This window comes from Diadema setosum, chromosome 9 (assembly GCF_964275005.1).
Source record: "Diadema setosum chromosome 9, eeDiaSeto1, whole genome shotgun sequence".
Classification (NCBI taxonomy): domain Eukaryota; kingdom Metazoa; phylum Echinodermata; class Echinoidea; order Diadematoida; family Diadematidae; genus Diadema; species Diadema setosum.
Window position 1 is genome coordinate 13,212,625 of NC_092693.1, and position 12,817 is coordinate 13,225,441.

Genomic DNA, 12,817 nt, shown 5'->3' on the forward strand with positions numbered 1-12,817 from the left:
GTGTGAGAGTGAAATCTCTTGTGCATGTCAGTGGGAAGCTTGTGAGGCTATGACATCATCATCTCATCTAATTTGCACACTCATTTGGTTCGCTAATAACATCGATGTTCCGTGAAACTTTCACATTCCATAGCTTACTTATTATTGTTTTTACCATTACAATGTTTAACTTGTAAAAAAAAATAACTCTCATTACCACATTCAAACTAAGTTTGGAGTGGAATTGTCACTAAAAGAAAAACACCCTTTCTTACCAACTCGATGGAGTTGGAAGGAGGAAACTTAATTAATCTTCTTCCATGCTATTACATGTAGATACAAATTATGTTTTTTATACATAGGTATTCTTATTGATGCATTAAGTGGGGATTGTCTTCACAAGTACGACATAATATTAGTTCGACTGCACGGTGCAACACGTAGAAGCGAAACGTAGCACACTGACATATCGATTTCGAGAACTCCGATACGAAAATATAACACTGAAAAAGGAACGGTCAAATAAGAAAGACATTAAAATTGGTTGGTGTACATGGGTACAAACAGCTTAGAAAAACATTACAAAAACTGACTTCCGAGTACGATGTCGACCTCTCGAACAATACTGCATGATGGTGTAACCTTCACGATTAAAATCCTCGCCTGCAATTACGAACTGATACAAATGACACACACTCACAACTCACAAACGAACGCGCATGCGCACGCAGTCACACACATGCAGGCAATGTTCGAAAAATAGGACTATGATTATATAAATGCTTGACCTTGTTTGTCTGTTTGTTTTGCGGCATAGAATTTACACAAAAATGATTGCTTCAAACAGTCTTCCGTTTAAAAGTGTATATAAGCCTACTAAGTTTTCGGGTACCTGCCCTGCTTTAATACGCGATGAATGAATATAGGGTATGTTCCACTGTCTGTGTATGTCCAGGGGTGTATGTTATCCTGAAAGCCCTCTCTCTGCAAAACAGCGACAGGTCGTCGTCGATAGAGGGCTCACCACATTCATAGAGAGATGAAATGGTGAGTTTTGTTGCCACAGTTATTGATTGCTACTTCACGACTCAACAACAACAAGATAGAATGTTATTATTACAGACAATAAGCTACTCTAGTCCCTGTAGATATGGATCAACTCTTTATCTGGTTATTCTTCTGCCTCTACGCATTTTCAAAGTCACGTAGTAAAGATTACTATCTTTGAAAGATTTTTACAGATAAAATCTACAAGTAAAAATCTTCAAATCACTCAATTCTTGGCTAAATCAACAGTTCATCGCTTTGAACTCACTTGTTTTGATAATACTTGCCTCTGATAACCTCTCACATTTCTCCTAGTTTTCTCTTTCTTCACGTGAACAGCGTGGCATGTATTACTTTTGTAAACGTTGACTTTCGTCAGTTACAAATTTTAGGAAATAACATGGGTACTACGCCTGCTACTGCAAAAAGTGGAAATTTTCGCGGTGTGGCAATTTTCGCGCATTTCGCGCTTCCAGATGCTAGCGCGAAAATAAAAGCACGCGAATATTTTTGCATGCAATATGTTCCTGTAGTTAATGTCCTGATTCCGCGGAATTAAAAACACGCGAAAATTAATCTAATCCAGCCGAGCGCGAAAAATGACCCCCGCGAAAATATCCACGTTTATTGACAGGTACTACAAAATTCATCCGTAAACCTATTTATTTAGATATATCTTAAATATATTTCTATGTCTATACCACACTTAACAGAGATGCACCTGAATGACATGAGACACTGTTATGCATCCCTTTTAAGTGAGATCCATTTGCACAAAGTTGTTGTTGTTGCTGTTGTTGCTGTTGTTGTTGTTTTGATTTGAATGGAACTCTGCCTAGCGGGCAATTTGCTCCAGAAAAATCTGATTATTAAATTAACAAAACTTATAAAACTATTTTATACATTGAATATTAGATATGGGACTGTCTTACCGCCTCATCGGATCTTATTTCAAAAAAGGGTCTTTTCCCCATAATATCATCAGCAATGATATTCGTTAACCAAGATGACATTTGGTTTTTGTTTGTATAATCGATGGAAGCCCAAAATTTACGGGAAAAAAACAAATAAACAATGAATTTGGTACTGTTCCTCTCTAATCTTGTGGTGTGTTTGACTGCCTGCAATCCCCTATACTTACTTTTCATAAATTATGATGCGTTTACACCATGTTCCCAGCGGACACGGTAGTCACGTTTTAGGCCACCGTGGAAAAAAACTGATGGACGTGAGACAACGCGGTGAGATGGGATATGTAGACGTGACAGTTCGTGATTGCCGTAGATGTCGTGTGAGATTTTCAAACTGTCAAAAAAAAAATGCCGGTGCAGCCCCCGTGCTAATGATGAACCTACTTAGTATATTACTGTATTTTATAGTAACGACTTCATGTTCATGCGTCGAAATATTAACAATACTCAAAGAGACCATGTAATGCAATGCTGGAAAAATTTCAAACTAAGTTTTCTGATGAGAATTCCCATCACAATATTCCTCATTGAATAAAAGCAAGCAAGCAAACAAACAAACCAAAAGCGAAATAATCTTCCCAAACGCAATAACCACAACGTCGTAATACGTCAGCATTTCGATACCTTATAATCTCGTAAGGATAAAACGGCATACACTGAACGTGATTCGAAGGCTAATATCAAACGAACCGGGCGTTTCATGTTTGTACATACACTTAAACATGACTTAACATCAGATAAGAACAAGAACAATACAAGATTTTACGGTACAATTACGCAGATAGAAATCGTCGAGTGAAAAAAAAAATCGGAGAGAAAAATATGGTTGCAGACGAATGATAGACGAATTCTTCCCGTTGGACCTGATAGATTTCACTTGCTAAGCAATATAATCCTGTGCAAATGAGACATTCAAAAAAATGGCCATTCAGTTAATACCGTTTTAGTAACATTAGTATATCATACGCACCTCTTCAACTGGCTGTATTTACATTTCATGTAGGAAACGTCATTTTGTTACCGAATAAGACCTGCCTAAAACCCGTTACCAGACGGCAATACTAATTCTGATTATCTGTGAAAACGTAAGATACAAAACGTCATCTTTGTCCATTTTGCATGATTCAATATCAATCTGTTGCTAGGTGACACACAATGCGTTTGTTCACATGTGCATGTATGATGTGGCGTTTGAAGACATGTATGTTGCAAGTTGAGATTGTGGTGGCTAGCTCTGTTTCTTGAAATGTTTGCCCTCGCTCTATCAGGCGCCAAATGCTATCTTGAAACGAGAACAAGAACGCATTAAGTTTTCTTGGAAGATACGCGATGATTATGTGCTGTTCCGATTGGCAAACACAAGAGTTTGTTAACCTCGACAAACGCAGCGACGGAGCGCAAGCAAGGTGGTAGAGAGAGACGTACGAATGTCGTACATACAAAAACAGATTCGCTCTGTCATATTTCAGGTGATCTTCAACCCTGGCAGTTAGCGCGGTTTGCCACTCAAATGTGGCAAATCTTCCCATGTTTCATCTGCATGGGATAGCCATCGCAACTTTTCCCCTTTGGTACCTCGATTTCATTCATCGAATTGCGTCGTTTGACCGCTAAGGACGTATCCATTGTAAATGCGTCATCAAAGACTGCATCAGCGTGGCGTCACACGTGCACCTGTATGTCCTTTGTGGGGTAGGTGATGTGCGCAGTTCGTGGATGATCGCTAAACGACTGTCTCGTCCACACGTTGTTCGAATGGCCGGCCCGGCCAAGCCTCCCTTCGCCACCACTCCCGTGAGCGTGCGCACCCCCAAACCTGTCCATCATGTGCTCCACGTAGTCGCTGACCTGCGACGTCAGCGAGGCCCTACCGGGGGCGAGATGGCGACCCGACGACGAGGTCGTAGTCGTAGTCGTGGTCGCCCCGCGGCTGGCCGTGTCGTCAGAGAAGCCTCGTCCCTTGTCCCATGAGGTGTAGTTATCCTTGGCATCGCCCATCGGTGAGAGTTCGTGGGTGTCGGCGGCCGCCTCGTTGTCCATCATGTACTGCACGGCTTGTTTCTCCGCTTTCCTCCTCGTCGACATCGCTTTGGCGCGCTCACGAGTGCGGAGCCACGAGTGTCGACACGACAGGCAGATGGTAATAGCAGTGACGAGGAGAATGACGGACATCATGCAGCCCAGGACGGTGTCGATTTTGCCGTCAAGGAGCGCTGGTGTTTCTGTCTCTGTGAGGGGAAAATACAGACAACAGAGAGCTTGTACATGACACGAGGATTTAGTTGTATCTTACAGCACTACTAAGTATATCCATCCTCAATTCTGAGCCTTAAATACCATGGAATTCGAAGAAATACTTTTTTTTTTGACTGAAGTTGATATTTGTTTCCTTTATAAAATAAATTTCATCTTTACCACACCGCAGATAAAGACTTTCCTTGATTTTCATTTCCTTCTAATTCCCTTATCCTTGTTGGTTATATTCGCGCAGGCAGGTAATTTTCGCATTCTTTTTCTTCTTACTTTTTTCTTTCATTCCTCACTCCTCCTTCCCTGAAAAAAGAAAAAAAAAAAGCTGTTTCACAGTGGACAGTGCATAAACAATGCCTTTGCTCTTTGGTGTATCATGTAGTTTACTGAGTATTCTATTAGTGTACCCATACAGTAACTATACAGTAACTGAAGTATAATAAGTCATTATCTCTTGCAAGTATTCACTCTAGTAGCTTCGTATCATGTTCATTTCCTGCAGATGATGTTTGATTTCACAATGTGTCACAGTAGACTGACTCATTGTTGATAACTAGGATAAAACAAGAACCACCGTAATTTCATCATTTTGTTCTCACCCGACCACAATGAAAAGTATGGAATGCGCAGATGGTTACTAAAACAATACACCAACGGTTTCTAAAAGAGTCACACAGTCATCAAGCTTTTTGAAGCATTATTTGAGTCTATAAACTAGTCGTGATGAACTTTCCTTTGAATAGTTGGTAAGCACTACGTGAAGAAAAAGGCCAATTTACTATTGAGTTACTGCGGTTATGACATCGGTAGTATACCGCCGCAGCGGTGGGGTTGCGGTAAAAGGACCGTGATCTTACCGCACTCCTGTTCGTCGTAGGCAAAGTTGTAGCAGTTTCTCTTGCCGTTACACACCAGATCGTTGCTAATACACATATACTGGCCACAGGCGAAGTAGATGCTTTGATTGCACTCGACTGTTATGTACAGAAAACAAAACAAAAAGGAAAAACAATGCAGAGATGAACTCCCCATGGAACATCAAAAACTTGTTATCTTCAAAAGCTAGAGCATAGCTTTGAAAAAAAAAAAGGTCGAAAATCTTTGATCATTTACGTACGGTCATATTACGATTTAGACAATAATCGCTGGGAGATGATGTAATTAAGAGGTGAAAGAACTAGAATATGCTTGAAACAGAATGAAGCAATACTATGATTTCGTTGTTCCATATTATAGTAATAGCCTATTCCACTAAACGGTTGCTGCGTAAGATCTGTAAAAAGATTTTAGTGTGTCTGCTTATCCTTCTTTGATCTATTGATGGTTCGTAACCGATCAATAGCACGACGTAATAATATAGCTGTTTTCAGTTACTCGCACACGGATCACGATGTTGAACCCGTAATAAAAGCCCAGGTCTTATTAACTCTCTTCGCCCCCATCCACTATCTACTCATCCCACCTACGACTTAAAAGACCCAACGACTGAACTCAAAACTCACAGTCCTTGTAAGCTGTGAACACCACGTGCCAGAAATTATCCAGGTTTTCCTCCGTCGCTTTAAAGCGGATGTAAGCCCGGTTACTGGTTGTCATGACGACAGGAGCGGAGGTGCTGCAGAACTCCCTCATCAGTTTTTCCTTCATAGGATACTTGTCGTAGATCAGAATCTGGTTCTTGTGGCACTCGTTCAGACTTTTGAGAGAAAACTCGTCAAAGTCTATCATAATCTGTCGGAAATGAAGTAAGGTATACGGTAAAGCAACTTTAAACAAAAAATAATGATAATTATATCATAATAATATAATATGGCACGTATTCACATTTTTAATTGCCCACATAGGTGATGTTCAGGACATCATGAATTACACAAGTCAACATGCACTTGCATAAAATAGTTCCTTTAACTGGCGTGCCCCGTAGGTTTAGCCAAGGGCGGGCGAGCCATTAGGTATAGTACATGGTGTACGTCATGTTGGGGTTTTCTGCAGTTAGTGCCTTTGTTGCCTCGTTTATATGAATCACATGCAGTGTGGTCATTCGTTTTCCGAAGGTTTCCGAAGTTGACCTGCGCGATCAAAGACAAGTGAAGAATGTTTCTCAAGACTTCTGTCTGGTCAGTTGCTCCATAAGCTTCATATCAATTAGTACTGGGTACATTAGGACGCTACTTACTGGCCCATCTTCAGAGGAGTTACTCTAACCATGGACCTAATATACAAGGACATTCATCGTATTGTTAATTAATTTATGCACCTGTACATCTCAAAAGCGCCACAAAGACATTTTAGGATGCTTCACTGCTTTGACACCATCATCGTCACCGCCAGCAAGCCGGGAAAAGAACAAGACGGAGATTCGAGAAATCTAAAACTATATGCGCAGAAGAAAATAACTCACAAATATCTAGTAAAGTGAATGTACAGTATGTGGTGTATGTTAGGAAATCATGCCTCAAACAATTTCGCTTGGGAGAAGCAAGCAGTTTTTAAAAGAAAGCTGACATTTTGTCAGAATGATTGTCATTGTGATCTCAATATTTCACTTTTCCGCAGCTTATTCCAGAGCAAAAAGGGACGGTAATAGTAGAGAACGGGTATGTCTTGCCATTAGGCAAGGACTTATGCGTGTGCGAAAATGTGCGAATCAGCAATTACCCATCTTTTGACACAAAATTTGTCATTATCTCAGGTTTTGCTGCTCCTCATCATCTGTATTTATTCAAAGACATTTCCGTCTGAAAAAGGCACATCAGCGAAACAAGACTGAAATGAGGGAAGTGATTCTTTTGTTAGTGACGATACATAATAACACAATCCAGACACCTGAATGTACTCATTAAGATTCACATAATCATGTGTCGGTGACGATGATTGCATCAAAGAAAGACTGCCATGAAAAGTCCATGTATATTAATTCAATGCTCTAACCCACCTTGTTGTTGGGTGGAACGGTTATTTCCCACGTGCAGTCGAGACCGGTCGGCCATCTTCGGGCGGCCCTGAGAGAATCATAGACTACCTTCGGAGAGAACTCCCCGTCGATGCCACTGACGTTGTAGAAGCATTCTGACGCGAGATGAAATATTATTGGACACCGAGTTAATCAGAAATGTTGGAATCATCCCACAACTCTAAGTTGCAACATTCATTGAAATAGAAGTTGGCATGAAAAAAGCATTGTTTTGTTTCATTTCCATCTGAGAAGATGACTGGGTAGCCCACATTCAGCTGCAATAGCTGGTCTTCAATGGGGTCCAGTTTGAAGGAAGGTGGGATCACTTCACCGGGTTAAACACCCTGCTCTTTGCGATGAATAAATGAAGCGGGATCTTTTACGTGCATGAGTTGTGACTCTCTCTCTCTCACAAACGGGACCTCCATTATGTCCTATAGGAGGGACAAAGTGTTTTGCCTCTTACTAGAGGGACAGTATGATTACACAGAACATCGCTCAATGGGACCCAGGAATCCAGGGGTCCTTTGGATTGTGAGGCAGACGCGCTACCGACTGATCTAACTCACCGCCCAGAAACGCATAAACAAAAACGCCCGGACAGAATGTGATGCTGTTGGTAGGTAGAATGAAATTAATTTCTCATTTCTAGGCATCATTGCAACGATCTTCATGTTACACACTTGGTCTCTAGAAGTAACAATGCATGTGAAAAAATAACAACAACCACAACAAAAACAACGTCAACAAATTCGTAATCTTCATTACCAAACCGAGGTCTACTCTCGTAAGAAACTCACTTCAAATACAGTGTATTAAGAGGTACCATCACCCCTAGCAACCGTATAGCAACACAAACATCTTCGCAGTCGATTGTCTTTAGCTATCACCTGTTGCCGTTTTATGATGAACATTTTTGAAATTAATTTACACTTATACTCCAAAATCATTTACCAAATCTGAAATGCCTTTAGAAATCAGGACAAAGTTTGTATTCAAACATCCAGCGAGCACATCTAATCTTTACAGAAGGCGCCATTACAATGATATGAAACGAGGTAACCAACGTCTTTGAAGAGATAGTTCCATCGTATCTGTGCAAGCTGACAAAGGTCATAAAGCCGGTCAGGAGATCAATAAATACTACCATTTTACTATCGATCTATTTTTTATTACCGTCTGGCCCGTAAAGACGCTTTCCCGTGTTGGTTCTGCTTCCATCATGTGGGTCGGGATCTGAGGAGGAGTCAGCATCAGAGGAGGAACGAGAAGAAAGGACAAAACATAGCAAATTTACTTACAATAGCCAGCAGAACGTAGTGCAATAAAGTGCAGACATCTTCTGGAAATCCGCGTTCTCTTTCATTCAAAATCCTATCAATAAATGAAGCGAGCTAAATGAACAAAATAGTATTATGCTTAAGTCCGCAGAGGAAAACGAATATCCATGACATTACCCATTAGTTAATATTTATTGATTGAATGGCCAATTTGAAAGGTTATTACCAGGTCCGAGTGGAAATATGACCATAGGTAACCTGGTGATAAACATTTCACGTCAGCCGCCCAGCCTATTCGTCTGTATACTTGAATATCGTCTGTATACTAGTATTTGAAGTTATGTGCACTTCATCATGGCCTATTTTCTTCCTTCTATTTTGTTTTTTCATCCGATCTTTTTATTTGTTTTTCAGCTTTCCTTTTCATTCTAGTTTTGTTTCCTACCTTCCTCATTTTTCCACACTCTTTGTAGTTGTAATCTCATCACCCCATTTTTTTTTTCCATTCTTTCCGAGGTACCGACATATCACAAGCATAGTATTTTCAGTGAGTACCTCCATCTTTTCGCAGAATATATACCAGTGGTAAGTTTGTGTGTATGTGTTTTTTTAATTGATCATATGAACAAACTATCACTTTTGCTTGCTTCTTGTGTATTATACAAATGCATGTCCAAGTTTAATAAACTCTTTGTATATTCTGTTGAAAATTCAGAATAAAATTTGAATTGAATTGAATTGAATTAATTGAATTGAACTGAATCGAAATGGTATTACTGACAACCAGAAATCTTGCCCTACGTTGCAAACACTAATGTCTGACCTGAACTCCCCGATGAAGCCCGAGTCTTCCAAATTTGATGAATGCTTTGCGTATTCTTTTGAAAACTTAAAAATAAAAATTGAATTGAATGGAATTGGATTGAATCGGATTGAATCGAAATGATATTTATGACAACCAGAAATCTTGCCCTACGTTGCGAACACTAATATCTGACCTGGCAGGTATCTGAACTCCCCGATGAAGCCCGAGTCTTCCAATTTTGATAAATACTTTGAATATTCAGTTGAAAATTCAAAATAAAATTTGAATAGAATTGAATTGAATCGAATCGAAATAGTATTTCTGACGACCAGAAATCTTGCCCTACGTTGCAAACACTAATATCTGACCTGGCAGGTATCTGAACTCCCCGATGAAGCCCGAGTCTTCCAGCATACTGTCCGTCTTGAAAAACATGAGTAGAAACCGACCGGTGGAGACGATGCGAGGGGGCAGGTCGTCGCCGCAGTACCGGTGGTTGATGACGGGCGAGAAGCCGTAGCGGCCATCGTGCATCTCGATGTAGTCGAACTCGCAGTTGTCCGAATCCTCCAGCTTGAAGGACGAGTGGAAGACGAGCTCGATGACTTCGTTCTCGCCAGCTGAATGTTGGAAATAATTTGAGGTGACACAGATAAATAGATAGATAGATACATACATACATATACATACATACATACATACATACATACATACATACATAATACAATGACAGGTAGATAGACACAAGTCAAAGAGTACTCGGAGCACAATCATGCACTAAAAAATTCAGAGCGGATGTAAAGACGGGTGAAAAACAGAAGAAAAAAATGTAACTAATCAAGAAGGGAGATGACATGGAAAGGAAACTTCAGCAGCATCTAGGAAGCAATGGCATATGCTAATTTGAATAAAGTAGATAAGGAAAAATAAATCTCACAACAAATGTATTTCAATGTATTTCAACAAGCTTTGCGTATACTTCCAAAGATGATTACCGATTCAAGTTAGTTTCCCACTCGATACGTGCTACTAGATTGAGCAAATAGTTGCCCAATTATTCCCTGAGTTAATTTCTTATGTAGTATATCATCGACTGAAAATGAGTGTTGAGTTCTTACATACAAAACACGTTTACAAACGCGTAACGACTAAAACAGCGATGCTCACTCCTAGAATATAGTGGTCTCTCAGACAGAGTTTCGCGCACTACTCTTCGATATTAATCAATCCCGTTACCATGGTTTCCAGCACAGAGCCACCCACGGTGGATTGGTGGAGATTATATCGATTATCATTTAGCAGGGATTCCTTGAACCTATGTGTGTACTGCTGGATGTCAAAAAGGGTACTGAATTTATTAAAAGGTAAAAATGGTACAGGAATGCCACGTGAAGCAATATTATCTACTTAATGATTCACGCAAAGTTCGAGAGTATAGGCGGTTTCAGTTTCGGGCGTTTTGAGTTGTTCGAGTGTTCTTTTCGAATTAGATAATCGTTCAATTGTGCTATATGTACCTCTCACTTGCAAAATATACTAATTTTGCGTGACACACATTCCATCGCTCACGACAATGATAACATACAAGTAAGTTATTAGAATACATAAATACTCAGTACGTGGTGTTCAATAACAGCAATTAAATAAATCTCCTTCATGGTCACATTACAATTGATAATTTTACTTTCAGCAAAACTAATGGTACCACATTTCTTGATTCAATCATTGATAATGACATTTCGTGGAAATCCAAAATTAATTGTTTATGTAAATTACATTCAATAAATACCGTAATTCTTTACAAAATTAAAGATATACAATGCATTTCCCACTATAACACTCTGCAAACGTTGTTTGGTACCTTATAGTTAACTCATGTATCATGGTATTCGAGCGTGGGGAAATAGTTCGTCATTTCTTCTGAACAAGATTCTTCTCATCCAGAAACGTAATATCAGAATAGTTAAAAAAAAACCTTTTCCCCAGATAATACAAACACGTTGTTCTTTTCAAATATGGTATTCAAAATAGGTGATTCATTGTTGTACAACGTTGGCGTATTCATGCATTAAATAATCCACACAATCATAACCTCCCCGGTGCATTTTAGCCGTGCTTAAAAGAAACGACGAATCCCATGCTTATGCAACCCGACACAACCATTTTCCCCATTTACCACTCAGAACAACGGATATTGCCCAGAAAATAATCAAGTACAACGGTCCTAAAGTCTGGAAGATCTCCCTAATGGCGTCCAATATCAGACATTCCCTCTCCATTTCTAAAAGCTGATTAAATCTTTATTGCTAAAAAGGTACTACAGTCAAACTTGCCTTAGCGGCCACCCGTCTACAACAGTCACATATCGTATATGGCCACTAAAAAAAAATTTAAAAAAATCATCTCTTCAAGAGAGAAAAAAAAAACATGTTATAGACCCTGTCTGTAGCGACCACCTGTCATTAGCGGTCATCTTTTTTTCATCTCCCTTGGGTGACCGCTAAAGACAGGTTTGACTGTGCAGTGAAAACATTTCATCCACATGCAAATAACAACAATATAGTTTCGTTATTCTTCAGTGTTCGGGCAGACGGAGATTAAATTTGACATGTCTATGATATACTATTATTTTTCCTGAATTACATCATGGAACTTTTTACGTAACATTTTTTCAGTCCGTTGTTTTTTCTTATTTAGCAATGGTTACGTCAGCAAAATTTCAATATCTCTATTGAATATATATCGCCTTATGAATGAACTATGTTTCACGAATTTTGTGCCTGCATATTGTTTAATCTGAAGGCACACTCAACCGAATGATTACTTTCAAGAATTGCATTCTAATTGGTTCTGGCATATTTCACACTTCTACACTTGTCCACTTGTACAAATATACAGAAATACACACAAATACACAATGAAAATGACAAAATCAGAGACTTTTAATCTTACTCGTAATATGATACAGACAGACAGGTACCAAAAGGTAATAGCATACGTGTGAACAATATATATTTCGAGGTACAAGTGGAGGAGACCGTCTTTGATAAGTAGTGTGCTTGACCGGGATGACGTTTTCGGGTAACATGATACATAAGAAAGATCAAAGTTCTAACTGGAACTGAAGAAGGAACGACCAAAAAATAAAATCACTTTAACCTATACTTTAACATGTGTGAGTTGGTGAGGGGATGTATTTTAGTGTCTTTATGCGATCGAGTACTCACCTTCAAAAAGATACAGGCACTCTTCATTGTTGTCGTACTTCTCCTTGTCTGGATGGTTCGGGCTGGCGAACATGCCCGACTTCTCATAGGGGTAGTAGCGCTCCTCACAGCGCGTGGCCAGGTCGTAAAAATTTGGTGACGGGAAACGAAATCTTGGACCATCGTCGGCTGTGGCAGGAAAATAACAAAGAAATCATGTAAATGAAAAAGAAAAAATAAAACATTCATACTTGATCTATCCATACATAGATAATAAAAGAGAAACAGATAAAGAAATGTTTAAATAACATGTATAGTATACA

At 39.4% G+C, this 12,817-nt stretch overlaps 1 protein-coding gene across 1 annotated transcript; it reads right to left on the minus strand.

The window, feature by feature from the left end:
* Positions 1-3,659: 3,659 nt before the first annotated feature.
* On the minus strand, positions 3,660-12,588 carry LOC140233443 (neuropilin and tolloid-like protein 2). The gene is made up of 7 exons (XM_072313555.1): positions 12,516-12,588; positions 9,635-9,908; positions 8,380-8,414; positions 7,183-7,316; positions 5,750-5,978; positions 5,105-5,221; positions 3,660-4,225 (listed from the first exon to the last, which is right to left on the minus strand). Exons 1-7 carry the CDS (start codon positions 12,586-12,588, stop codon positions 3,660-3,662), a joined length of 1,428 nt encoding a protein of 475 aa, XP_072169656.1.
* Positions 12,589-12,817: the final 229 nt, after the last annotated feature.

Excerpts from the sequence above, each read along its gene's own strand:
- LOC140233443 (XM_072313555.1), bottom strand. The coding sequence starts at position 12,588 with ATGTTCGCCAGCCCGAACCATCCAGACAAGGAGAAGTACGACAACAAT. Across the intron at positions 9,909-12,515 it reads GTGCCTGTATCTTTTTGAAG|CTGGCGAGAACGAAGTCATC; the intron begins GTGAGTACTCGA and ends TCCAACATTCAG. Across the intron at positions 5,979-7,182 it reads CCGTTCCACCCAACAACAAG|ATTATGATAGACTTTGACGA; the intron begins GTGGGTTAGAGC and ends CATTTCCGACAG.